This window comes from Gavialis gangeticus, unplaced genomic scaffold (assembly GCF_001723915.1).
Source record: "Gavialis gangeticus isolate Ggan-Ray unplaced genomic scaffold, GavGan_comp1, whole genome shotgun sequence".
Lineage (NCBI taxonomy): Eukaryota > Metazoa > Chordata > Crocodylia > Gavialidae > Gavialis > Gavialis gangeticus.
Window position 1 is genome coordinate 83,906,283 of NW_017729031.1, and position 27,091 is coordinate 83,933,373.

At 43.9% G+C, this 27,091-nt stretch overlaps 1 protein-coding gene across 1 annotated transcript in view; it reads left to right on the forward strand.

Annotated features, from left to right (window-relative positions):
- The window catches only part of COL6A1 (collagen type VI alpha 1 chain), an 87,267-nt gene that overhangs the window by 24,438 nt on the left and 35,738 nt on the right, over positions 1-27,091 (forward strand). The window contains exons 9-20 of the mRNA XM_019523273.1: positions 226-279; positions 3,239-3,283; positions 3,400-3,426; positions 4,403-4,429; positions 4,527-4,571; positions 5,606-5,659; positions 8,290-8,352; positions 10,469-10,531; positions 11,104-11,157; positions 11,243-11,278; positions 11,958-12,020; positions 22,687-22,749. Of these exons, the coding sequence (XP_019378818.1) occupies positions 226-279; positions 3,239-3,283; positions 3,400-3,426; positions 4,403-4,429; positions 4,527-4,571; positions 5,606-5,659; positions 8,290-8,352; positions 10,469-10,531; positions 11,104-11,157; positions 11,243-11,278; positions 11,958-12,020; positions 22,687-22,749 (594 nt within the window). The remainder of the gene's footprint in view (positions 1-225; positions 280-3,238; positions 3,284-3,399; positions 3,427-4,402; positions 4,430-4,526; positions 4,572-5,605; positions 5,660-8,289; positions 8,353-10,468; positions 10,532-11,103; positions 11,158-11,242; positions 11,279-11,957; positions 12,021-22,686; positions 22,750-27,091) is intronic.

The window sequence follows — 27,091 nt, forward strand, 5'->3', positions numbered from 1 at the left end:
TTCTATGAATCAGAAAGGTCCTTGTCACAGACATCAAATATATGAAATGTCACATTCTTAGATGTTGAAACTGGAAACACATCCAGCAGAGTCTAAGAGTAAGCTAATAAAATGCAAATTCTTTGGGCCAAATTTATCTGAGGTGGATGATCTGGACCACTTTTGTTTCATATGAAAAAATAGGATGCAATCATGTCTTAACTTCATTAATATTTTGTCTTCTAGGGGGAGAGAGGAAAGCCAGGTCTTCCTGGGGAGAAAGGAGACCCGGGAACGCCTGTAAGTAGGGGAATGACTGGTGTCACTTTGACTGGGAGGCTGCAAGAGAAGCCACACTTTGACTGGAACTTTCATAGTTTCATAGTTTCTAGGGTCAGAAGGGACCTGAGCAGATCATCTAGTCCGACCCCCTGCCATGGCAGGAAAGAGCACTGGGGTCAAACAATCCCAGCAAGGTGTTCATCTAACCTCCTCTTAAAAACCCCCAGGGTAGGAGCCTGCACCACTTCTCTTGGAAGTTGGTTCCAGACGCTAGCCGCCCTGACTGTGAAGTAGCGCATCCTGATAGCTAACCTAAACCTACCCTCTGCCAGCTTGTGACCGTTATTCCTGGTTACTCCTGGTGGTGCTCGGGGGAACAGGGACTCCCCCAATGCCTGCTGATCCCCCCTGACTAGTTTATAACAGGCCACAAGATCCCCCCTCAGCCTTCTCTTTTGGAGGCTGAACAGGTTCAGGTCCCATAGCCTCTCCTCATAGGGCCTGCCCTGCTGTCCCCTGATCATGCGAGTGGCCCTCCTCTGGACCCTCTCCATGCTGTCCACATCCCTCTTGAAGTGTGGCGCCCAGAACTGGACGCAGTACTCCAACTGCGGCCTGACCAGTGCCGCATAGAGGGGGAGGATCACCTCTTTGGACCTGCTTGAGATGCATCTGTGGATGCATGACAAGGTACGGTTGGCCTTCCTGACTGCCTCCCCACACTGCCGGCCCATGTTCATCTTGGAGTCAATGATGACTCCAAGATCCTTTTCCGCCTCCGTGCTGACAAGAGGGGAGTTCCCCAACCTGTAGGTATGGTGCCGGTTGTTCCTCCCCAGGTGCATCACCTTGCACTTGTCTGTGTTGAAACCCATCCTATTCTCATCCGCCCACCCTTGCAACCTGTCTAGGTCTGATTGTAGCCTGTTGCTTCCTTCTAGTGTGCCCACGTCCCCCCACATCTTAGTGTCATCAGCAAATTTGAACACTTCCTTTAATGATTCTTGTGAAACTTGGTAGAGCTTCAGCTTCCACTCAGCCTGCTTTTGCCCGTGCCCAAACACCTTAGCTCTATGTATTCACCTTCTTCTGAACAACCCTGCATTATGCTAGAGTCACTCTTCATAAATGCATTGGGAGGATAAACACAAGTGAGGGGAAAGAGCTCTCTAAGGTTAAAGGGAAAAAGGGGCACATGAACAAAGCCATATGAAATGGCCACAAATGAATCTAGGCTGAAGATTAGCAGGAGGTTCCTAACCATTATGGCTGTCAGGTTCTGAAACAGCCTGTCACTAGGAACAGTAAGGGGGCAAGAAACCTAAGTGGTTTTAAAGTGGAGCTTGATAGGTTTATGAAAGCAATTTTATGAGATAAGTGCCTGCAATAGCAGGAGACTGGATTTGATGGCCTAAGAAGTCTCTTCCAGTCCTGTGCTCTGTGTTCCCGTGTTGCAAAGGATGATGGACTGGGTTCAGTGTCATCTGTGCAGGACCAATTAGGAAGCCAACCAAAGTAGTACATTAAGTAACAATGGTTACCAGAGCAGTTGGCAAAAACAGGCCTTTCAATTTTCGGTGGATCAGGTAGCAAGTAAAATCCACAAGGGTAAAGACTTCCCTGATCATTCTGAGTTTGAAACGTGGTCCGCTCTCCTGAGAACTCAATGTTTTGTTGTTGCTGACCCTAAAATTGCCCTCTTTTTAGCTCTTCTTAGAGGCTTAGCAGCATTTTCATAGGCAAGATTTGTGCTTGGCTCCCATCCCAGTCTTACAAGAACAGTTCAGAGAAGCGGAAAGAGGTAGTTGTAGCCAAATAGATGTAGCTGCCAAGGTAACTATAATCTTGGAAACAAGGGCTCTCATCCCCCTCTCCACATCCAGGCAGGGTGCCCAGGTTTCTGTGGAACACCACACAAGTGGTGTGGACAGTGATGATGCTGAGGCTGGCTCAGATGGGCAGGCCTTCCTCCTCTCTGTAAACCTCTGGCCACAAGGCATGCTTGTTCCACACCCAAAATAGCCACTTTTTCTAGAGGGTATTTCTCTGAATCAAATGTCCCATCCTCCACCCCGCATTACTATGTATTTTATGCTCTGATGCCCCTTTCCTACTAAAAACAGGGCAGTGTTAGAGGCTTGTATTTTAGCAAATGATCTTCAAATAGGATGAGGAAAACATCCTCCCATTTCTCCTCCCATTTTTATAAGGTACGTTTATTTTTAGAGGTGTATTTTCCCCACACACATTACTGCAGTTAGTCAGCTTGTGTATTTTCAACCTTGAAATACCTTAGAGAGAGATTCTTGCATAGACTTAATATTCATCCCAAACAACAACACCTCTTAATGTGTGCAATTTCCACACCCCTTGAGATGGGCCACATTTTTACAGTGAAAGGATCAGAGGGCATGAATGGCTTCCCTGCTTGCCTGAAGAAGTAATTAGGTTTCCTTCAGCTAATTAAACAGATCAGATGTTTGCAACATGGAAGCTGATGCATTACTCTCTGCTTGTATATAAAGAGGGAATTGCTCAATATGATTTACCAATGAAGTTTGCATTCCAAGTCCAGGAGCAAAAATTGCTTTAAAATGCCCTATGTATCTCCGGCTGAAATAAATCTGTAATTTTCCTTTGTGTTTGCTGATTGGAGGCCAGATGAAGGAAACTGGGCATTTGATGAATGATGAAAAGTGGATGCAGATGATGAAAAGTGGAGAACAAGTCAATGTAGAATTAGAAGAATAAAATGAATCAGGAGACAGATATTCCAGGAATGTGATGTTTTGAGGCATGTGGGCTTTTTTAAAAATGTAGTTAAAAAGTAGGGATTCATCAAGGAGAGAGTTGGAGTCACCAGATCCCCTTGGTGACTGCATATTCCCAGGATGCTGCAGAAAAGCAAGAGAAGTAGCTGCCTGTGTTGGCTAGTTCTTTCCATAAAGTCTATAACTTGTTTCATTTTGTCCCCTAGGGACCACCAGGAGACCTTGGACCTGTTGGCTACCAGGGGATGAAGGTACGTCAAGTGTCCTTTACAGCTTGAGGTAGAACTTTACTTGTGTTGTTTCCTAGACTGTATTTTGATGCCTATGTGCAATTAATTAATTTATTTTTCTTGTCTTTGGTGTTTAGGGAGACAAAGGTAGTCGAGGAGAGAAGGTGAGTATAGCATATGATGCACCTTCCTTGTCTTCTGTTCATCCCTACAGTCTTACTGCAACAACTATCTACCCTCCCTGTGTTCTGTGAGAAACCTCTCCTCCCCACGCTGCTGAATGACAGTGGTCTTCACAGCTTTTCTCACTAGGTAAAGCACAATCTCCCCCATTGCCATTGTCAAAACACATGGAGGGAGGAACATCACTGTTGTTTAAGCATACTTCACTCTCTTGTCATCTTAGTGAGTCTGATACACACTTACACACACCTTCTATATGACTGGTTATTGGCAACCCCACCCATCACACTTGCACCAAGTATGGTTTGCTTCAGGAATCTGAAAAGAAGTAGGGTTTTTCAAGGCCTGTCAGGGATTCTGAAGTTGTCTGATGAACTCCCGTGGTGTTCGCCTGTTCAATGCAGAGCATCACCAAGCTGAGTGCTGTTGGCCCAGCATCACTACAAAGCTGCACGCTATGACCTTGTGTTGCAGTAAGGTGTGATCAGAGGGCACCTGCAGTGAAGGACCCTGTTCTATGGAATGAGGAGGAACTAGGTTTCAGGGAGCAATAGTCAAGATCAGCTATCCTTTTCTTTAACTGTGAAAGCTAGCATTCCTTGTGTGCCCACCTCTGATCTCTGTCTACTGCTCCAGGGCTGTGGTAGAAGTAACATCCTGTTCAGGATGGAGATAAAGTGCTACGGGCAGAAGTGAGTACATGCACAAAAGAGAGATGCTGTTTGCAAATGCAAAATGCCCTTTGGTGTGAATTTGTCCTCCTTTAGCTAGGAATGGGGCAAAGCCCCTTTTCATTTACTAGAGAACAAATGGCAAACTTCAAAAGGAGACACTGCATCCCTTATTTCCAGCCCTCCCCTGCTGCTCTGCACTGGGCTGATCACAGATATCAGTGTAGCGAAGACATGAATATGCTCTGCATATAGGCATTAACTTCTCTCTTCTCTCCCTCCACAGGGTTTCAGAGGATCCAAGGGAGCCAAGGTCAGTAGCAGCTTTTTTCCCCTCCCCCCCAATCATTCTTTTTTCTGTTGATGCTGTGAAGATGCAGTAACCATTTTTCCCTTGTTCTCTGTTTTAGGGAGAGAAGGGCAGGCGTGGTATTGATGGTATTGATGGCATGAAGGTAAGATTTGCCTTTGGGGCATGGAGGCAGGCACAGCTGTACACAAGTATTGCCACCCACAAAACCACAGGGTGTTCATACAAGAAAAACCTGCCACTGGGCCAGGAAGCTCAGGAGGCTTCCTACTCCCCATCTCCTCAGGCCAGAGAGTGATCAGGGTTTGGTGCAGAAGTAGGCCATGATCTGGGGACTGTGAAGCCACTGCAATGGGGGGTCAAGGAAAGAAGAACAGTGCAGCTCTGGCCCACACCCAACCCTCCAGCTGGCAGCACAGCCCCCCAGGTCCAGCTCGGGATCCTGTGTGCTGAGAGCTTGCCTCTCCATGGATCATGCAGAGCTTCCTCATTCTGCTATTCCTCTCATCTCTTTAGTGAGGGAAGGATTCAGCCCACAGTGAATCTACACTGTAGCCAACCCATTGCAGCAGTGTCTGGGAACACTGTGAGAATACATGAACTCTGTGGGATAGCTCCCATTATTGGTAGTCAGTCCCAAGCTCTCACTCAGGCTGGAGACCTACTGCCTTTGGGGAAGAAGGAATTCACTCAGAAATCACTGATAATTTCTATATTGAGACAAACAGCCATCTTAATTAACAATGGTTATCTCAGACAGCTGAAAAATCAGCCCTAGTGTCACTCCTCTGTCTTCAGTCGGGGACCTTCTTTTATCTGGATTCCATCTGATTATTGCATGCTGCAGGGGCTCATCATATCTATGCAGACTAGTTGTGCTCTTGGCTTCTCCTCTAGCACTGATCTTAGACCATTGGCTGGCTGTGTCCATGCAGCAGCAACATGTGCTCACAGTTAAGCATATGTCCTCTGTCCAGTTCCACCCCAGCATTAATCAATAGATCCAGAGCCAACTAGGAGTTGGGAATCCCATTCACTGACCCACTTGGGCAGGGTTGAATTCCCATGCTGGAGCTTAATACAGTAAGAGCTCCACACCTCCAGCTGCCTTCATTCCTATAAACCATGATGGCTCTTTCAGCAGGAGGATCATTGCAGGCCTTTTTTCTTTCCTAATAGGGTGAAGATGGATATCCTGGGTTACCAGGCTGCAAAGGATCTCCAGGATTTGACGTATGTACTTTGGTGGTTTGTCTTTCTTTAACATACCTTGTCTTTAATTAAAAGCACTGTAGAAAGAATGGCAATGCCTGTGACTGGGAATCAGCCTGCCAGCCACCTGGAATCTTAATATGTGGCACTTCCTGGGGCCCAGGAGAAATCACAGTGGAGAGGTGACATATTTGTGACTGCAGAGATGTGATGGAATTCCTCACCTCAGCCCTGTCATCTGAGAATAGAAGAGTAGGGGGGTTTAGGAGGTGGATGTAATCTGGTAGAAATTGTTCCAGAGTACCTGTGGATTTGCTGTTATTAGCCACATGTTGTTGTATACTTGTTTTATTCAAGAACATTCAGAGCACTAGATCAGAATGGATTCATTTTATAGAGCAAATGGAGATCTGTGATGATGATGATGATGATGAATCTGAAAGCCAGAATTAGCCATTAGAACAAGTTACCAAGGGAAATAATGGAGTTTCCATCTGTTGGTGCCTTCCCATGAAGAATGCATCACTTTCTGGAAGATGGCTTTGGCCAAAAACAAATTATTGAGATCAATACAGAAGAAACAGATTAAATTTAAGGATTATAGGAAATCAGGTTAGATGATCTGATTATAAGAAGTCAGATTAGATTATTTAACCGTCCTTTTAGGCTTAAACTCCATGAAATACATGCGTCTATGACAAAAGTCAGTCATATGCATAGGTGTCTGTAAGACTTTACCCTACCTTTGTGGATTACAGCTTCTCTCTTTAAAGACCCAAAAAATAAAACCCCAAAATTGACCATAGGTTAAAATAGAGGATTCTGAGTATATTGCACAGAAACATTTCAGTGAAATTCTTGATTAATAACTTAACCTTCAAAAGAGGTAATTGATTGTAGCCATGACACTTATGCATGATGATTACTTTCATAGTTGAATACATTTTTAAATAAAAACAAAGACATGCATTTCATGACACTTCAGACATCCTGAAATTTGTCAAAAAGTAGCAATTTTATTGAAGCACAGTTTTCAAACACAAAACCCTAAGGCCCGAATAGTCAAATGTGGAAAACCATTGCTTTTAGCCCTAAGTTATCATTAAACATGCAATGCACACAAACCTACTTGCTTGTTTTTTTCCTAGAAGGAGAGCTTCAATGTTTGAGAGAGGACAAAAAATGACACCAAGTATTCACCCATGCAAGATGATCCTCTAAAGGAATCCAAGATAGAAAGATGGTTATATATATGCAACGTTATTTACACTGGGCATTTATGTAGTTTTATCAGTTTGTACATTAGGCAATTTATCAGTTCATGGATTAGGTAATTAAAATAAATCTTAAAATTATAGTTATTCCACTAAAAATACTTAAGCTGTTTTAGGCTTGAAAATTTCCCAGATAGGGAACTAATTTCCCAGCTGTGTTTTGTATATAGGTCACCTAAAGATAATATGGGATATGCCACCAGAATAGTGACTATAGTCTAGTGTTAAGATACACAAGCCAACTTGATGTGAGCTAGCTGTAGCAATACAAAGCTCAACACGGGCAGCAAAATCTACCTGAAAAGCTGGGTGAATTTACCTGTGTTGACCTGCATGATGGGACCTGCACTAGCTCATTTAATGGTAGTTTGGAAATGTCTGTGCTACATTGCAGTCATTGATGTGAATGATGGGTGTTTGCATTCCATGAGATGGCTTTTAAGGGGCACTTTTTTCCTAAAAATTGTATAGGAACATGGGTGTAGCCTTTAGTCATTCATTTCTGTGTGTCAAATTGTGCCATCTTCTCAGGTGTGTCATTTGGAGGAAGTGATTTGATCCCTTCCTATTAGTCAGCTTATGGTACAGAACATAATGTTCCATCTCTGTTAATAAAAAATTCAAATAGAATTGCTATTGCTCTGCTCCAACAACTGGAATTTGGGCAAATCCCAAGGCAATGCAGTATTGCAGTTGAACCCCCTTCCAGCTGCAGTGAGCTCCCTCAGCTTACCAGCTGGTTGGTGTAGGCTCTTGCTGGAGTGGCTGCTTTAATACAGTTCCAGAACCCAAGAGGTGTGATGGCCACCGCCATTCACCCCTCCTTCTCCCCTGCCCCTAAATTTGGCATAGGGAAGGTGTTATGGGTGGAGGAACAACAGCAGTGGTCTCCCCCAGGCTCCAGAGACATGCAAAAGAAATGAGTCTGGCAAGAGCCCATCCCAACCAGCTGGTGAGCTCAGAAAGGTCAGGCAGGCACAGGCAGGCAGAGGTCTGTCAGGAGCCCATACTGATCAGCAGGTTGCTCAGGAGATCACTGAGCATGGGCCACGCAGCTGAAGTGCATGTGGTAGCACCCCCCTCATTCCTTTCCTGAATCCACCCAGGACCGAGATCACAAGCTGCTTTGTTTTAATTTACTTTTTCATTGCAAAAGCATATAAAAGTTTACAGCAGTTTTCATAAGACACAGCATGTGACTCAGCCCCATGAAGGCATGTAATTCTGAAATGCTCTCAATTTCCTTGGTCCCTTTACATGCGATTAATTTACTGATATGCCTCTTCAGTCAGAATGGTGGAAACTTAATTGGATATTTGGGATGTTTGATGCCTGTTTGATTTTCTATGTACATTGATACTAGCTTATTTGCAATAGGGATCACAAGGCCCTCCTGGACCTAAGGGAGACCCTGGTGCTTATGGCCTCAAAGGATCAAAGGTGAGTCATGAATTTCAGGTAGTATTCATTCAACCACACATCAGCTTCAGATTTATTCTGTCAATGGTACAGGGGATGGCAGGTCATTGTTTGCTAAATGAAAATTCCATAACGAAGCTTACAAGTGAGATGAGCAGACTTGGAAACCACTCATAGAAAATGTATTTAATGGTTAATGGTGAGTGATGCATCATTTATTGTTACTGAAGTTTCCTTGAATGCAAATTCATGGACCAAAATTAATACCAATGGAGCTGAGCTTCTAGTGCCAGCTCAGGGCAAAACTCTTGTAGACATCTGTGGGACTTGCGGATGCTCACCATTTCTCAGTGTGATGTCAAACATGCTTCTCTTGCTAGGCCTAGGGAAGTGTAGGAGTTCAACTATCTTGATTTTGTTACTGACCTTTTAATGGTCCAATTAATTTATATGCTGAGGCTTTCCCATGGTGGACTTCTGGGGTGAAGAAAAAATCAAGCTGGAGCTCCAAATAAATCTAACAACTGAACGCCACCTTGTATAAAAATGAGCAATTGTATAAAAAGTTACATAGTGTTAAAAAGTCTTCTTCATGGCAGCTACTGGTGGGGGATCCTTCTAGGATGACTAGCAAGCAAGGCATTCATTAGTCAAATAGGCTCTGGAGTGAAGCCAAGGAGTGCAGCGATTCATCCATCCTCAGCCTCCTTATGCTTGTTCAATTTGCATAATTCACTGCAGTGGTTCATGACAAATGTTGCTGTTCCAAGATGGGTAATCCAGAATAACGGTGAAACAATAAGGTGGGCTGTTTCTAGAGACATGTGAAATGTAAAATGTCAAAGTGCTAATGCTCACATCAGGTTTCATAAAAGAAGATTGAAATGACTGTCACCAGTAGCATAACCAGGGTGGGGCAACAGGGGCAGCAGCCCCAGACACCAACTTGGGGGAGGAGGGTGGAAAAATAAGAGCGTTCACGACAGCTGTACAATCATGGCCTCTATGTATCGTGTTGCCCTGGGCACCCAGATGCCTTGTTACACTTCTGGCTGTCGCTGAATTATTTCTGAACGTTCTTAAAATATCAGCCATTACACAAAACTCCATGGTGCAGACTATGCATAGTTTTTAACCCTCCAGCAATGTTTTCAGTTTGCTGAACATTGTGCTTTATAGCAGAGATTCAGCAAGGCAGCCCTGGTTCTATGGCTTGTGGGCATCTAGAACCATCACATCTTTTTTTTTTTTTTAAATAGGCATGTTTCCAAGGAGGTTTTGGGTTTTGTCAACTAAAGGAGTTAGAATTTTGGAAGCTCAATTTCTTGACTTACATTCTGTCACCCCAAGGCTTTTCAGTGCTCTTAGCAAGTTTTCATAAAACTATGCTGAGCCTGTTAATGTAACCTCAGAAATCTTCCTCCCTTCCTTTTTCCCTCTAGTTCCTATTATAACCTGCCTACAAGGTCAACAACCTGCTGTGTCCCTGTTCTGTTCAACAGCAGTGTAAAATTCTTCATGAACCTGGAATATTTTTTTTTGGAGGGTTCATATAAAACACTGTCCCAGGCTCTGAAGCCTTTCTCATAAGAATAGGTGACTCACCATAACATATCACTTCCTGAAATTTGCCAAGTGACCTGGAGTTAATATTAGAATGCACAGAAGCATCCACAGAATACATGCCTGCAATCCCGGCTTGGTTAGAGAATAGTACAAGGTGGATATAGAAGCCTGTTTGGTTTCATAGCTTCTCATTTTTAAACTCCTGTTTCCTTTGAGATGGATAAACATAAACACTGCCACTTCACATCCTTAAGTATAGAAGGCTCAAAGTGGGCAATTCTCTTGGAAGTTGGAAGAGCATATAGATAGATCTGCTTGTCCCCAGGCTGTTACTTATGTAGAGGGTAACAAAGACCCTCATGGTCTTTTACCCTGGATTTCTCTCTCTATGGCCTACAAAAAAAAAGATCTCAATCTTGAAGGGAAATAATTTGGGTAAGAACCTAGGAAATGTTTTTGATTGCTCACAATATGATATAACATACCTGAAATGTACTGGTTTAGATGAAGCAATTTGAGATGGGAACAGTGATTTTTATTTTTAATAACACTGTTTGGTTTTTTTGTCAAGGGAGAGCCTGGAGTTAATGGAAAAGCTGGTAGGCCAGGAAATCCTGGAAACTCTGGAGAAAAGGTCGGTAAAGTGCTTTCACCTAAGGCTGCCCCTCCTTTCACCTTTGTACTGTTATTCCTTCTCCATGTCTTGGTGCCAGGGCTATGACTAGCTTTATATGGCAGCAACATTGCCACCCAGTCAGTCACAGCAAGAATAGCTTTCTGCCTTTAGTTTCTTATTTCTTCTAAAAATCCAGACTCAAAAGCAAACATTGCTGCTTTGTCACAAACTTTTGAAGCAAATGGAGAGGGATGCATGAACAGTTTGAACAGTGACCCTGCTCCCTGTTAGTACCTACTCTCAAAACACTTACACAAGTGTGTCAGTCTATTCACGTGGGAACTCCCATTACAGGTGAAGAAGCAAGTGCTGAAGAAGCAAGTGCACATCTTAAAGTTTGATCTTCAGAGACTTTCCCCCTTGGCTGCAACCTTCTTGTCTGAAGGCAGAAGCTGTCCCTCTGGCCAGCTTTCTTCTTCTGAAGATTAGCTGTATTGTGTAGGTTGCAGCTGTAAAACAATGCCACAAGGCTTTATTTCAAACTCATCTCGGATTTATCTTGTTTGCTTTTGTCTGATTTATTTGTGTAGGGTCCACCTGGGAGTGTTGGTCCCCCTGGAGAGAAAGGGGAGCTGGGGGATGAGGTGAGTCATCTGTACTTTTCTGGAATGGATGATTACATTTGTTGGCAGCTTCAAGTGTTTTAACACTGCTTTTATTTTTGTGCAGGGAGCTCCTGGTCAGGATGGCCTTCCTGGAGAAAGGGTAAGAGACTCCTGCAATATGGCACAGTGATGAGATATAGGGCATTGTAACTGCTGTGTTTGACTAGTCCTCAACAGAGCTGGGGTAACTCAGCGTTGAGCATCAGGAACATAATGGTAAAACTAGAAGTCTGACAGGAAAGAAATTAATGGGTTTCTTCTCTTGATGTACACAGTGAGCCTCAGAGTATGCACTGAGGCTTTACCAACAGTGTGCTAGGGTTTAGTTCAGTCCAGTCCAATAATTCAGTCAGAGTTTTGAAGCTAAATCCTGTGCAAGTCCTTGAATGAGGGAACAAGACCTGAAACCTATGCACGACATTTTGTCTTGGATTCTCAGTTGCAGGATACTTCCATGTTGGCTCTGGAGTAACAGATTCAGGGGAGACCTTGGCCATCCTCACAGAGGCCACGTGTTACTTCTCTTTTCGTGGCCCTCAGCAGTCACTCCACAGTAGGCTATGTGGGGTTTGGAAGTGGTAGTGCACCTGAGGTATTTTGATTCTCCTGCCTCCTTTTACAGTTTACATGGTAGGAGGATAATCTGGTCCAATGCTATGACCTTCCTCAAAGAATCGTCCAAGATCTGTGTGACCAGGGCAAATGAAGAGCACGATGTGACCAGAGCCTGCAGTACTGTGTAGCGGGTTCTGAACCAGCATTTGCTTCTTTTCTAACAGGGCGGTAATGGAGAGAGAGGCCCACAGGGCACGTCTGGCCTTCGGGGGCCAAGAGGAGACAAGGTAACTACTGACTCACGATGCTATTTCTCTCACTGCATTGTCTCTGCCTGCTTCCGCACAGGTGCTTCCTCAGCATAACTTAGGAAAAGGCATGTATTAGAGAGTGCAAATATGGGTCCAATATCTGATCCCATCAGACCTCTTTCATAGGCCAGCACCTCATTGATTTCACCACTAGGTCAGAAGATAGCATGAACAGGCCCCTTCATGCATTCAAACAAATGTCTCCTATACCTGGTTTCTACTATTTACTAGTTGTTGTTTTTTTTTCATGAAACTGTGTACCATCGTGGCCATTGTTTCTGAGGGCTTGGATGGACAGATCCAGGTTCCAAAGGATTGTGAAATGTTAGCTTTGGACCTCTTAATCATGAGGGCTGTTATGCTCCCAGCCCAACAGTGCATGTCTGAGCAGTTCCTGTGGCAGTAGGGCCAGAGGGTGACAGTAGCAGTGGAAAAGAGTCTTCCTCCTGCCTGTGTACTTTGTGTATCTAGGTCTGTAGTATGTGGGTCCCAAATGTCAACAGTATAGCAGAGAATGTAGCCATCTGGTTGATTCTGTAGTGGTCCTGGGGGCAAAGCCAGCAAGGAGGGAGTTATGGGGTATGGCCCTGCTGAAGCAGCACAGCTTTACTCTCTGTAGGAAAAGTTCATCATGTCCTCTTGTCCTTCCACTCTGCCGCCAACCCTTCTTCCAGGATAGAAGAGTGTTAAAGGAAGCTGACAGGGATGGGTCTTTGGGTAGATGTGATATCTTTTATTAGACCAACTAAACAGTTGGGGAAAAGTTCTTTGCAAGCTTTTGGGCAAAAACACCCCTCTTCAAGCATTGGGGGCATTTATACACACAGTTTTGGGTCCCACAATGAGCCAGAGATCCGCCACTTCATAGCACGCTTGATTAATCAAGTCTGCTCTACATGCAAGTTGATGCGCACTGTGCTGCATCATGCACAGCCAGTGGTGTACCTAGACTCCTGGCAGCCCCAGGTGAACTTTTAGTATTGGTCCCCTTGTACATGCTCAGTATTAAAACTTTCTTTTGCAATTTTTTTCCCCACATTTTTCGGCCCTGAGTGGCTGCCTGGTTTGCCCATGACTGTGTTCAGGTCTGTGTGCAATTGTATAAATGGTGAAATGCATGTCACCATGCAGAAAATGGCAGTGGTGCACTTTTGAACTAAAGCACCTTCTATGTGTTTTAGTTCAAAAGCACACTGCCACCATTTTCTCAGTGCTGATGCACATTTCACCATTTGTACAACTGTAAGTGTTGTAGTGCCGGGTGCTTTTCAAAGCATCTGGCACTGCAGTGCATGCATGTGTAAAAATGCCCTGGGAGACTGCTGTTGTTCTGAGTTCTCCAAGGTAGAAAAGAAGCTAAAAGTGTGACAAGAAGTCTGTGAAAAGGAAGCTGCTGTCTCAGAGGCCCCAGGAAAAACTCCTTTCCTCCACGGAGATTGCTCACATTGGGAATGATTTTTGCTTTGGAATCTGGTACTTGGGCAGAAATGTTCCAACTTCTCCACCTCAAAAGTTAAGACAGTTGTGGAGGATAGCAGCAAAGCAAGGGACTGGGAAGGAAGAAAGAAAATGATAGCAGAGAAAATGAAGTGAAAATGTTAGAAGTGCTTGGCAGTAAATGGCTCTGAGTTTTCTTATGGCATTAGCATGAATCTGGTATTTCAGCTCCATGAATTCTCTGCATGAGGGCTGTTTCAGAGAGTCCTGTACAGGTTTTTAGGGTCACAGCAGACTCCTTGTTCCTGTGACTCATTAGAGAGTGTGCAGATGCCATTCACTGATGGGTGGTGAGCGGGAAAGTGTGTGTATATGTGGAGAAAGGGGGAGTTCTCCCTCAGTTCCCCTTTAAGAGGGGTTTGAGGTCTTCAGGATGGGCTGGGAGTAAGTAGGAAAGTATTTTGCCTGTCTGCCACTTGGTGAATCATTCAACAGGCTCATGAGGAGGAGTTGGGTGGGCAGTAGCACTCACTTGTCCAAAATCAACACACTGAAAACACCAGGCAATGCCACACTTTGTGTCAAGGAGATGGAAAATGTGCCGTTGCTTCGGGAGGTGGTGGTGATGAGGAATAAGAACAACAACAAGTAGGGCATACTGTACTGGCCTGTCACTGATGAATTACTGTCTGCCTGTCCCTCTCTTACATATGGTAAGGCTGCTGTCATTGCTGTTTTTTACTCTACAACCAAAACACAAACAAGTCTTTTTTCCTCATCTATGTTTTAAAAAATGCATGGTGAAAACACCTGGGAAGCTACCGCTTACTTACCAGCCAGATTCAGAACTGAGTCGGTGGAACGTGCACCCTGTGTTTTGCTTTTGTAGCCGGGCAACTGTAAGGATCAGTGCAAAGTATCTTGACTAAGATTTCCATATCTGTGTCCAAACAGCACAGCAGTAGTGATGTGTAAACTGTCACTCTGTGTGCAAGGCCTTTGAGGTTTGGAAATGCTCTTTATTCCATATATTCAGTGAATGGCTAATAGTTTTTGCTGAAATTGGTTATTTTGGGGGAGAGTTGCAGAACCAGCTCACTGGAGGAAATGCTCCCCCTTCACCATCCACCTCACTTTAAGCCAAGAAGCCAGTGATTCTCACTTATATGGGATGTCAGAAAGCCTGGGTTTAAAACCTTCCTCAGCCAAAGAAAACTTGAATCCCCAGGAAAGTGCCCTGTCCACCATATTAGTGTGTTATGGTGTTGACCTTTCTTAGTCCTACTGTTCACACTGTTCTTCAACTATATATTCATTGGGACAGAGAGAGTGGCCAGAAAGACTCTCCAAACCATGATCAGAGCAGTCATATAGAGCATTCAGGTTCGAGTCCTGGAGTCAATGAATATTTGATTTTTTTAATGAAGCGGAGCAGCTCCAGAAGGAGTTGGGTACAATCCACTGCTTGCCCCTGTCCGGAGATGGGTGAGACCTGGGTTGAGATCCCCTTTTTGTCCGTTTTGGAACAGGGATTTAAAATCAGGTCCCATATGAGTGCCCTCACCACCAAGCTATGGAGTCCTTTTCACTTTCTCTGATCCAGTGAATATTCATTTAAACAAAGTGATATACAATGAATAAGAGACTGAGAGAATATTCCTTCCCTCAACACTTTGCCCACCCCCTAGCCAGGCAGTTAGGCCACTCTCCTTGGAGATCAGAGATGTAGATTCAAAACCTGCTCAGTCTGCTTTGCAGCAGTGTAAGGCAGGTAGAAAAAGTTTCTTCGAGAGCTGTGAATTTTAAACATCAAACAGCTGCATCTGGTTAATAAAAAGTGGTTTCCTGTACTGGGCACAAAGTTCTTCCATCCCTGCAGGTCTTTCTCCTGCAAAGAGCTGTTAACAAGCAAGGGTTCTGGCAAGCTGTTCTTTTTGCTTGGCACCCTATCAAAAATCAGAGGTTCCCTTTCAAGTGTCACCCAAAACCTGCTGGTCTTGCAGAGCCATTTCACCTGCTTGTTACTTGGCATACAGGGCAGTAAGCAAGGCCTGAGGATGAGATGAGCATTGGAAGTGGTGGGGGAGGAAGCTTTTTAAGCACGTTCAGACACACTCCTCCAACTTGAAGCTGCTGGCAGCCCTCTGGGAAATTCCATGTGGTTCTGAACATGCCCCGTTTCAGACGGTCTGGCCAGCCAGAGAGGGGGAGAAGAATGCCCTCTACAACAAGTGGCTCTCACATCAAACTGCTCCTGGTCATTTATTTCTGCATCAACTCCACGCTCAAAAAGAAAGCTGTGGGATGATGGAGCCAACAGGCTCACAATAAGCCAGCCTGCTGCTAGATGGACAGAAGGCCATGTCAGCAGAGAAACTACAGCTGTGCAGAGAAAACTAAGATCTAGGAGGCTAGGTCTGGGATTCCCTACAGATCCTTTAGGTCAGTGCAGTTGTCATGTCATTGCCTTGCCAGCTGCCACCAAACCATCCTATGAATACATTCAGTGCTAGGTTTTCCCCAGAATATGCCAGAAATGTTTTACTACCTTCTCCCTCATGGATTGTGGATGGATTGTGAAAGCTTGGAACACCCCATTTCATCTCCACCGTTTAGATCTGGTGACTTTATTTCTCATATCACACTTTTCGCTTTATCTACACAAGTTTACATGCACAAACCATCAAGAAGAGTCACATAAATGTCTCCTGATGGCACCTGCAAGAATCAATTAAACTACATTCTCACGTCTAATTGATTTCCAATCAAGCATCAATCTGAATAAAACCAAATAATTTCCCAGAGCTGATGTTGGCAGTGACCACAATTTAGTAACGATGACAATAAAGCTGAAACTGAAGAAGATTGCAAACAAAAATACACTAATAGTGCAATATGACCTAGAAAACTCAGGGATCCCACAATAAAGGCTGACTTCAACGTAAAAATTGGAGGAAAATTTGAACCACTTCTAATGCTAACTGACTTACAAAACATTACAGATGGATTCATTCAAGCAATTAAAGAAACAGCAGAAGATTTGCTTGGAACGGCTATGAAAAAGAGTAAACCATGGATGAACAACAAAATCATGGAAATGTATGATGCATGACAAGCACTGAAAGCTAAACATTTTGATTCAGAATCTGGCAGTCTCAATTACAGAGAAGCACACAGGAATGTAAGAAATGAAATAAGAAAGGTGAAAGAAGACTGGATTCTGAACAGGTGTGAAGTAATTTAAAGTGGTTTTGAGAACAACAACAGCAAGAAAGCATTTGAGAGCCTGAAGATAACAAAAACACACTAAGCAAGAACAGTGGCTGTAGAAGACAAGAATGGAAAAATACTTACTGAAAACAATGCAAAACACAAGATATGGGCACAGTATACAAAGGAACCCTATAATTACAACATCCAAATGGAGCATGAGGTACTTGACCAGCTAGAGAAAGGAGTACCTGGAAACACTGAAGAGGAAGATGCAGAAACCTTAAGAAGCAGAAGAACCCATTAGATGCTTGAAGATTTAGCCAGTACCTGGGGTAGACAACATAGCTGCAGAATTCTTGAAGACAGGTGACAACATTGTTAGACCTCTACTCCATGTGATGCCCAACGACTAGGGAGACAACAAATTGATGCCATCACGCATCACCTGCACACATTGCTCATCAACAGCTTTATTCAAAATGGAGACAGCTTTGGACAATGCTCCAACAAACCGGAGAGCTGCCACAAAAATTAGTTCTTTCCATATTTATATACCTTGGTTTATGCTTATTAACATTTGCTACACCTTTGCCCCTCCTTTGTTTCACCCTGAGTCCTTCCCATCTTAAGCTCCGCCTCTGATTACTGTTTACTTCATTAGCATGGAATTGCCTTTGCTTTTAACTTATTTACACATCTTTTCGCTATGAACGCATGTTTAAGACCATGACCCCATCTTTTTTCAGTCTCTTGCAGTCTTTTGCTGGTTTCTTCACTGTCTTCAAGGTCTTGCTTCTCCTTTATCTCCCAACGATAGCTGGTGGTCTGCATGCTGTTTTTCTTACACAATGAGCTATATATCTTACAACACTACAGCATTGTTAGGAAAATGTTTGCCTAAGCATTTTGCAATGTTACTTGTAACATACCATTTTGCCTTGTGGTTAGCAGCTTGCTAGGCCACAGGTTATAGCCTTTTATTCAGCTGCAAATCCAGTGCTTCTTAGGATCCAGACACTGTCACCCTAACAAACATAACAAGCATGCTTCACAAAATTTGCAACATGATATGGAGGGAGAAAACTTGGCCAACCCAATGGATGAAATCAGTCATCATTCCCCTTCCTAAACAGGGGAATCTCCACCAATGCACAAAGCTTCAAATGGAAACCATGCTGGTAGAAAAGTAAGTTGGGTTTAGAGCATACAGAAATACCACAGAGCAAATCCTCAACATCCAAGTACTGTGTGAAGAGCACTGTGATCACAAAAAGAATGTCACCATACTTCATAGACTTCAAGAAAGCTTTTGATAGGTTGTGACACAAAGCACTTTGGCTCACTAAGAAGAAGCATACTATCAGCAGATCTCTGATAACACTAGTAGAAGAACTTCACAGCAATGCAAGTAGTGGAGTGCTGATCAACAATATTGTTGAATGTTTTGTGACTTCAATAGAAATGTGCCTACGTTGCTTGCTCTTACCTTGCCTTTTCAACCTCTTCCTTGAGCAAATCATGTCAGATACCTTAGAGAATTTCACAGGAACCATATCAGTTGGAGGGTGGAAGATCAAGAACCTGCGCTTTGCTTAACACATTGAACTGATAACAGGGACATCTGAAGAGCTTCAAGAACTTACAGAAATGCTAGACAAAACTGCAAAGAGCTACAAAATGGAAATAAGCACTAAGAAAAGCAGTCATGACAAATCCCAAGATCACTGACAGCAATGTTGATGTGAAGATCAGCAATGAAAAACTAGAAAGAGTAACAAGTTTTAAGTATTTGGGAGGCACCATCAGAGAAGACTTAACATCTGAAAAGGAAGTAAAGACCAGAATAGCCATTGCCACCAGCCAACTAAAAAAGTTAAAGAAAATCTGGACAAGCAGCAATATTACACAGAAGGTAAAGTTACATCGCTGCATGCAGTAGTTGTCTCTACGATGCTTTATGGCTGTGAGGCATCGATACTTAATAAGAAGTTAGAGAATAGAATTGAGGCATTTGAAATGTGCTGCTTTAGGAGGCTGCTTCACATCTTGTACACAGAGCACCAGCCCAATGAGTCCATCAAGCAGCAAATTAGTCAAGAAATTGGAACCTACGAACCATAGTTGGAGGTTGTGCAACAGAGGAAGCTGCAGTGGTTTGAACACATCACGAGAAGACTGGACACCCTTGCCAACACCATAATGCAGGACACAGCAATGGGAAAGAGAAAAAGAGGCAGACCCAACAAGAGCTGGGGAACCAATATTAAGGACTGGATTGGGCTTCAACTGGCAGAGTGTACAAAGCTAGCCAAACACAGGGCAGAGTGAAGGAGGGTTGTTACAGCATCTAAAGTGCCCTAGTGGTCGCAGTGGCCTCAGGGCTGACTTGACTTGAGCTTGATTACCCTCAGGGGAATACTTGCAGTATGTTCTGCCCTTTTCTAGCACTGAATGCTGGAACTCTAAGACACTAGCAGCTTAGAAACTGAGCAGGAGTTCTTAAGGCTAGGGGGGAAGCTGTACAGCACAGTACAGAGGAAGCTCCATGGGGTTTTTGAACCTTGCTTGCTAGAAAATGCCAAAATTGTAATTTCCTGTTTACATGCTATGTTCTGGGAACAGCAACCCTGCTGTATGTTGTTTGCAAGGCAGATGTGGGCAGATGTGCATGAAAATGAAGCCACAATAGGGCCTTGGAATGAAATTATTAAGAAAGAGAGAGGGGCTAATTTCCAAGATTCAGTTTAGACATGAGGTATGACTGCATTGCCAGAAATTTCTCCATCAGTATTCAGGGCCCTTTGAATGTTATGTTTTATATTTACTTCTTGGCCAGCCCTGATGGAAGTTTCTAGCTAGCAAACAATGGATTTAATTCTTCTAAACTGGTATTTTGTCCAAGCTCTACGCCATAGGCAGAGTCTTAAATAAGGTAGGAAAGTAACAGAGACGTATTAACAAGATTTTTTTTTATTTCAGTGCGCCAGCGACTGGCTTAGCACAGCCAGGCTGAAGAAGTGCTTGGTTCAAATAAGGTTATGAAATAGAGAAAGGAGTAGTTCTTTTGGACAATGTTTAGATGCTTACCAAGTTGGTCAAGACCATGCATTGCCAACAGATCTAAGTGTAGATATGAGAATGCACAGTGGAAGTGCGCATATGAGAAACAATATGCTGTGCACATAAGTGAAGTGCATTTTGCTTTACTGAGATTTAGCTATTCATCTAAAAGGCTTCGAGTTTGCACTGAGTCCTGGGGATGACAGAGCATGAGGATTTCTTGTCTTTCCATTTGTAATCTTAACAGTACATTCATCTCTTTCACAGACATGACATGCATATTGGAATGGACTGTGCCCACCTGCATGCTGGCATGGTGCAAAATATCTGGGAGTTCTTTGCAGACTTTTGTTTCTTAAGTTAGGGGCAGACATTACACATAAAACAATTTAAGTGATCAGAAACTGGTTTAAACCTGTAACAAAACAGATGTTCAGTGCGCATAAACCAGTTTGAAAAAGGCTGAAACCAGTTTGAGATAAACCTGGTTGAATGTAGTATCAGACTCAACTGATTTGGGTCAAACCACTTTATGCAATGGCTGTCCCAGACCCCTTGCTGATTTAAGTTAAAGCTGACTCCCAGCATGCTCTCTGGGCTGGGTGGGGCTCTCTGTTCCACAGCAGAGCTGTCCCCTCCCCTCTGCTCCCTGGCTGGAGCTCAAGCAGAAACTGCAGGCATCTGCCTGCTCCCCACCACTCCCCTTCACATCCCCTCTGCCTTACAGACACCTTTCAGCATTAGCTAGCAGACCACATGCTGGCTATGGTCCATAGTGTGGTAGACAGGACAAAGGGAAAATCAACAGGTAGCTGGTAATGTTCCTCTGTTTTCTTAATGGAGTAATAAACACTGATTTGGGGGTAATAAACACTGTTATCAGTTCCCTGCTAGGCTGGTCAGGTGGGAGAGGGGAATCCTTCACTAATCAAAGTGTCCTGCTGGGGCCTGGCCACACCCCCCAGGTCAGGACTGGAAGGAAAGGGAGGGCTGCTCTAGCATCCTCTGACTTCTAGCCTGAGCCACTGCAGGCATGTGCCTGCATGTCTGGGATGTCTGTACAGTTACAAAGTGATTTAGCCTAGCCAGGTTAGACTAACCTGCAAAGATTTAATCAATTCAGGCTCTGGATTTTTGAATGTCTGTGCCTAGACTTAGACAGTGCTCCATACTGTCTGGTGGTTGTAGTCAGCCTGATATAGTCACTGGAAGATATTTATTTAGTAACTTTGCATTGTGTGAATCCCTTCCTTTTGCCCTAAATCCAGAGCTTCTTGACAAAACAGCAAGAGTGGGGGCTGAGGTTTAATGTTAAATGGGAGATTTCAGAAGGAAATAAGGTTTTTCATTTAAAATGTAATGAGTTAGGCTATCCAAAGCAGAGCAGAAAGGACAATTTTAACCTGTTTCAACTATATATAATAGTTGAACCATTACATTATTAATAAAATGAATTATTAATTTAAAATAAAATATTTGACACGATTAAATTAATAATAATGTATGCATTGTTAATTATATTATGTTATTCATATTATATATAAACCCTCTGAAAGTTTAAAAATCCCAGATTCATTGGAGAATTACTACTTCTATCCAGCAGCTGGTGTCCATTCAGCTCAGTCCTATATCTCCCCTCACTCCCTCCCTGCTGCCAGAGGAGCCAGCCTGCAGTGCTTCACACATTCTGTTTTTAACAGGTGTGAGGGAGAGAGCGCTAGCAAAGTAGTGGGGATATCCTGTCCCTTTGAAAGTGTTCCATGAGAAAGAGCTGAATAGTTTCATCCCCATCCTTTTGGCACCCACTATACACACGCTGTCCTGCTGTCTAACATTAGGGTTGTTTCCTTGGCCTTTGGTCCTTGAAAACCTTTTTAACCCAGCAATGTGAATTACAGTAATCTGCTCTCCTCTCCCCCTCAATTCCTCACCAGGGCCAAATCCCCACCCACCAGCTCTGTGAGCACAGAAGTTTCTAAGTACACAGGAGCCACTGTGGTTGATTGCCAAGAAATAGAGGGAAAGCCTAGGGAAGCCAGGAAGGAGGACTCCCCATCCCCAATTTCTCCCCGTCCACTTGCATTGTAAGTCATCTGTAGCTATGGCAATGTGGACACTAGAGACCAGTTTGGACATAAGGGGTGTGGCCATTGCGTTCCCTGTTACATAGGTTTTTTGGCTACAACTCTGCTGCGTGAGTAGACAGGATGCAACAGCTGTGGAACAGCTGTTGTAATGCTCTTGTCCTGGGGGAGGGGAAAGACCCTTCAACCCAGGCAGAGATCCCATATTTATTTGAGTATAAGTATCAGGGCAGTATATATTATTGGGAGCAGCAATATTAAAAAAAACAGAGCACGCTGAAGAGAGAGGCTGTAAAAAGACATGGACTTGATCTGTCAATCCTTTGGGGCAAGGGGTCACCACTACAGGTATTTTTATAACCCCTTGCAGAGTGGGGCCAGTGTGTGCCACTAGCCTCTGAACAGATAGCAATGGCAATAAGTGACCCTCTGAAGGTTGTTGAAGCAGCAATGCGATTCCTTTAAAAGAAAAAAAAAAACCACCTTTTCAGCTGCCAGAGATTAATCCAAGCTTGAAACACAATGTTATCCCCCACCTCCCTTCTTTGGGGAGACATTGGGTCCTTTGTAGGTTGGACTTCCCAGTTAGATCCTGCCTCTTTACTATGTGACGCCACAACTCTGCATGTGAATTCTCCTGGGTGTTAGATGAATCCATTTGGTTTTTGTGACTTAGTGCCCCTCTCAGTATGCTCCATGTCTGAATAAAGTTCTGATTTTAGAAGAGTCCTTTTTCTTCCCAGCATAGCTGCTTGTGCTGCTTTTCTACTGCTCTCCCCTAGCATTTGTGGGACGCTGCTTCCAAAATGCCTCCTTGAACTTATACATTTTGTTGTCTTCATTTTCAGGGTGAGCCTGGCCCTCAGGGTGACCAAGGACGAGAAGGACCTCTTGGACCATCTGGAGATCCGGTAAGAACTTGGCTAATTGATCCAGAATCTTGCTAGAATTGAGAAGGAAGGGAAATGGGGAGTCTGTCAGATAAATAACATGTGGGGATATGGATAAAATGGGTGTGCTCCCAGCCTTCTGATCTGAAAAGACAGATCTGAGTTTAGGGGTAGTAGAAATGGTGCATACAGGAATCCATGACATGAACACACCTAGAAAATGGAGACTTGGCTAGCTGTTTAGGACTGAAAAAATTCCACATCATTTCCTCATCCCCCATAGAAAAAGATGCCAGCAAGTCTGTCAGAGAGATTTGGAAACCTACAAATATGAACTGCAGCAATGTACAGAATTTTAAGGCCTGGGTCAGATCCAGCTCTTCAAGTCATGTGAGTTAGGGAGACTGCACTTCTGAGGAAGTCTCCACCCCTCTCCGGCATTGGCATTGACAGCTCTTGCATCTGCGAATGTCCTGTTCTAATTCAGGCTCTACTTAAGGTCTCATTTCTGCAATAGCCCTGACTTCCTAAAGTCACTTCGTAAGAATTTTGCCCACAAATTCTAGTGCTGCTTCCGTGCCTGAGTGAAATCCAGTGGAAAACGAGCCAGAGTGCAAACAGTCTTGTTGATGCTCTGAGTGTTTTTATTGTTTTATCATCTGCTCAGCATTAGAACAGACCTTCCCATGAGTCCTCTCTGCCCCTGCCCATCTTTCCCTTCCAGCCAGGACCCTCCTTGCATGCACCATCCATCGTCCCTTGAACCCAGCTCCAAGCCAAATGTTTCCAGCCCGCCATAGAGCATCACTCCTCTGCTTTATTAAATCCTCTGCACTTAAGAGTGGAGCTGTTGGCAGTGACTCACTTTTGGTTCCTTGTCAAATCTCTTAAGACCCAGCACACTCTCCAACTTTAATCTCTTATAGCTGTAATATTGAGCACAGCTGCAATAAACTGTTTTTGCTTGTCAGCTGAGCTGCCAGAACAAAGGCAAAACAGCCGCTAGAACAAAAACCTGCTAGACCGTCAGCCCTGAGACCAGGGTCTTCCTGCCCAAATAATAGGGAGAGGTAACTTTTGACAGGGCCCAAGATAGAACCAAGCATTGTTATAAAAATTCCCAGCTGCTGGAAAGTGGCCCATAACAGCAGTGGCTTTGATTCTCCCCTATGTCAGGACAGCATCAGAGTATGTGTACAAAGCCCTATAATGCAGACATCAGAGACAATGATATTAAACACTCCAAATCTGCCTTCACACAACTCGCAGCTTAATCCAGGGCAGCAGCACAGAAAGGTGAAGCTCTGGGGAAGGAGTCCGGTCTGGTTTATAATGCTCTGTGGGTGCCATTGTTCATCAGAACCAGTATGCAGATACCTTGGACTGACAGCTGAATCCATTTGGCAGAGTGGATGGTGCTGAGCCAGACCCTTCTGTCTTTAGACGAGTAAAGCTTCTGCAGCAACATGAGGCCCTTTGACAGTTCAACACCAGAGTGGCTGCCTCTCTTCTGCCATTTGTTTGGAAAGAGTGTGGCTGCTTGGGACCGTTCTGTGGTAAAAAACTCAGTTCTTTCCCAAGGGCATTCATGCTATTTGCCTTATGCTGACTGGGGGCCTCTTCCCAAAGTCTTTCCAAGAGTAGTCATTTTAAAGGGCTCTGAAATGCAGGTCTCGGCCCATACTTTCCTCTGCAGCCATCCACCCTGGAGCAGGAGAGCTAATCTTGTCCCTTGCAGGCATCTTCTTGTCCCTTGCAGGCATCTTCTCCCATCTCCACCAAAACTTTGCCATACAAATCTGAACTTGGCCAGAAGGGTAATGCTTCATCAGGGATGTCCCTACTCTAATTCCAGTACAGTAAAGGAGGAAGAAGGCCTTTCTTTTAGGTTCTGGGATATGTGGTTTAAGGTGTTGAGAGGACACTGAGTGAGAGACGGCAAGTGCAGGGCTTGGAAGGTGTAGGGCATATCTCTGCCAGTTGTTAGGGGAAGGTTTTAACCATGAGAAAGGACATCCAGAACCCTAGGGCTACAGGCAGGAATATTTCTGAGAAGAAAAATGGTAAAAACAAGTAGCAGGACAGACCCAAATTATGGGAATATAGAATCTGGGAAAGAACATGACACCAGGGACCTGAAGAAGTGATAAAATGAGAGAAATGGCTCCTGGGAAACAAAGAGCAGGCTACAGGTAGCTTTGTGTGGCTGTCATTAATTGCTTAATCTGGTAGGTGCAATCGTGTATAGCACTGACTCCCTGCCTCAAGGTGTCTACTATAGTGCCATCCTCACTTCATCTGAACCAGGCTGCTGAACAAAGGTTTGTGTCAGCTCTGCATAGACCTTATTAGAAAACTGCCTGTTATAATGCATTAATTAGGCTGTTAAAGGGAGACAAGCACAGGCACTTGAACTGAAAGACAGCTTGGAGCACCGCTTCACTTCTGAAATCTGCAAGTGCTAGGGGGAGGTGGAGACGTCATCACAGACATACACAGGAAAACATTTTTCTTGTTCCTTGCTGTGAGGATTGGGGGTGCATTGCAAGCCTTCACCCCTATCAACTGCAGCACAACCTATCCATTCAAAGTCATTCAATTTTCAGTGTGAACACAGGCACATGCATACCTTGTCATCACTAGCACAGCATCTCTGGAGTTTGGTTTTTTTCCCTCTTGTTCTTCCTTTTATTTGCTTATAGCCCTAATATATGCCTGGTTTTTTTTCTGTGTTGACCCAGAAGCACACCAGATTCTCATTCTGTTTTGTTATCTTAAAAATGTACATAGGTGTGGGAGGGGAGAAGGTACTGAGTATATACTGGATGCATGTCAAGGAAGTGACAGTGATGGTAACCACATCATTCTCCAGTTACACGGGCTGTGTGCTGTGGATAAAAAATATCCAGAGGATACTCACATGAGAGCACCAGATTTGATTTGTGCTTGAGGCCTGTTTATGGTTTAAACTAGGGATATAGACATTCAGGGAAATAATAAAATAAAATCCAATCTAAGCTTCAACCCAAAGCTCAAAACAAAGATTTTTAGATGGGTTCATTTCTAAAGCCTATTCAGCACCCAGGACAAAGTGGATTCTGTTTTCAGCAATTCGATTTGGCATTGCTTGGTAAAATTCAGGGAGCCAGCCTCTCTCAGCCAGTCACTACTTGTGGTGCAAGTTTTAGTACATGTGTTCTCCTTCCTGCCCCGGGATCCCATTGATTCTATCAGTTGTCTAACAGGATATGTTCTAACATTAGATCCGATTTCTCCCCAGCAATTTCTAGCAAAAATAGACAACAGAGCTCCAGTGAGATTTCATAAGCAATTGCATTTTAAGACCTAGTTTTTCCATAAGCTGAAGAAAAATGCTTCATTTTGGCCAAATTAAAAATAAAAGTGTAATCAATCTTGAAGGGAAGTAGTTTGGCAAATAAAAGTGTTTTTCAAGGCTTGTTATCTGCAAATTCTGGCTCATGGAACATATTTATTTTGGCTGGATGTCAGGGCTGCTGCTAATACATGACTCCATTTCACTTTCTTTCTGTTCATGAGAGAAGCTAGAGATCAGAGCATTCTTTCCTTGATCTCTTTGGCGGTTACTTCTAGCTGTAGTATATCACCTCCCTGTTGGACAGCACACAAAAGGGAAGTAGACAGGGAGGTACTAAGACTTCCTGCCCCCCAAAACCTGTTCTACAAACTCATCAATTTTCTGTAGCAATACTCATTCCATTGACTATAACAAGTCTGTAGAGGTGACATAGATAATGCAAGAACTGGACAATGTTCCAGAGAACATGAATGAGAACAGGGACAGTTTTCTGCTGCTGTTTCCAAGCTTTCCTTGCATTCATGTTACTGTAGTGTAAAGGAATGCAGCGATGTCCCTTTAAACAATGTATTAATACTCTAGTACAGGGGTGGACACTTATTTTGGCTGGAGGGCCACTTAATGAGTTTTGGAGATCTGTCAAGTAGGGCTGTGCGAAATTTCACCTGCTGTTTCAATTCAACACTGTTTCAACTCATTTTGAGCTCGAAACAGTGAAATCGAATTGAAACAAGGGGGTTTGAAACAGCCTCAAAACAAAATGAGGCTAGTCTAAACATTTCAAAAGTTTTGAAACGTTTCAAGTTTTGAAACAGCCAGCAGCCAGGTGGTAGGAGACAGGGGAGAACCCCCTACTATCGGGCTGGGGATGGGAAGTCAGCCCAGCTGGGCTGACTTCCCATCCCCCACTCTACATCAGGCTCTCAGCACATTTCAGGGTGCTCCTGCCCTTGCCCCTGGCCTTACCAGTCATGTAGATGTTGTTCCTGTACCCGCTGCCCAGGTGCTCAGAGAAGCGGTACATCA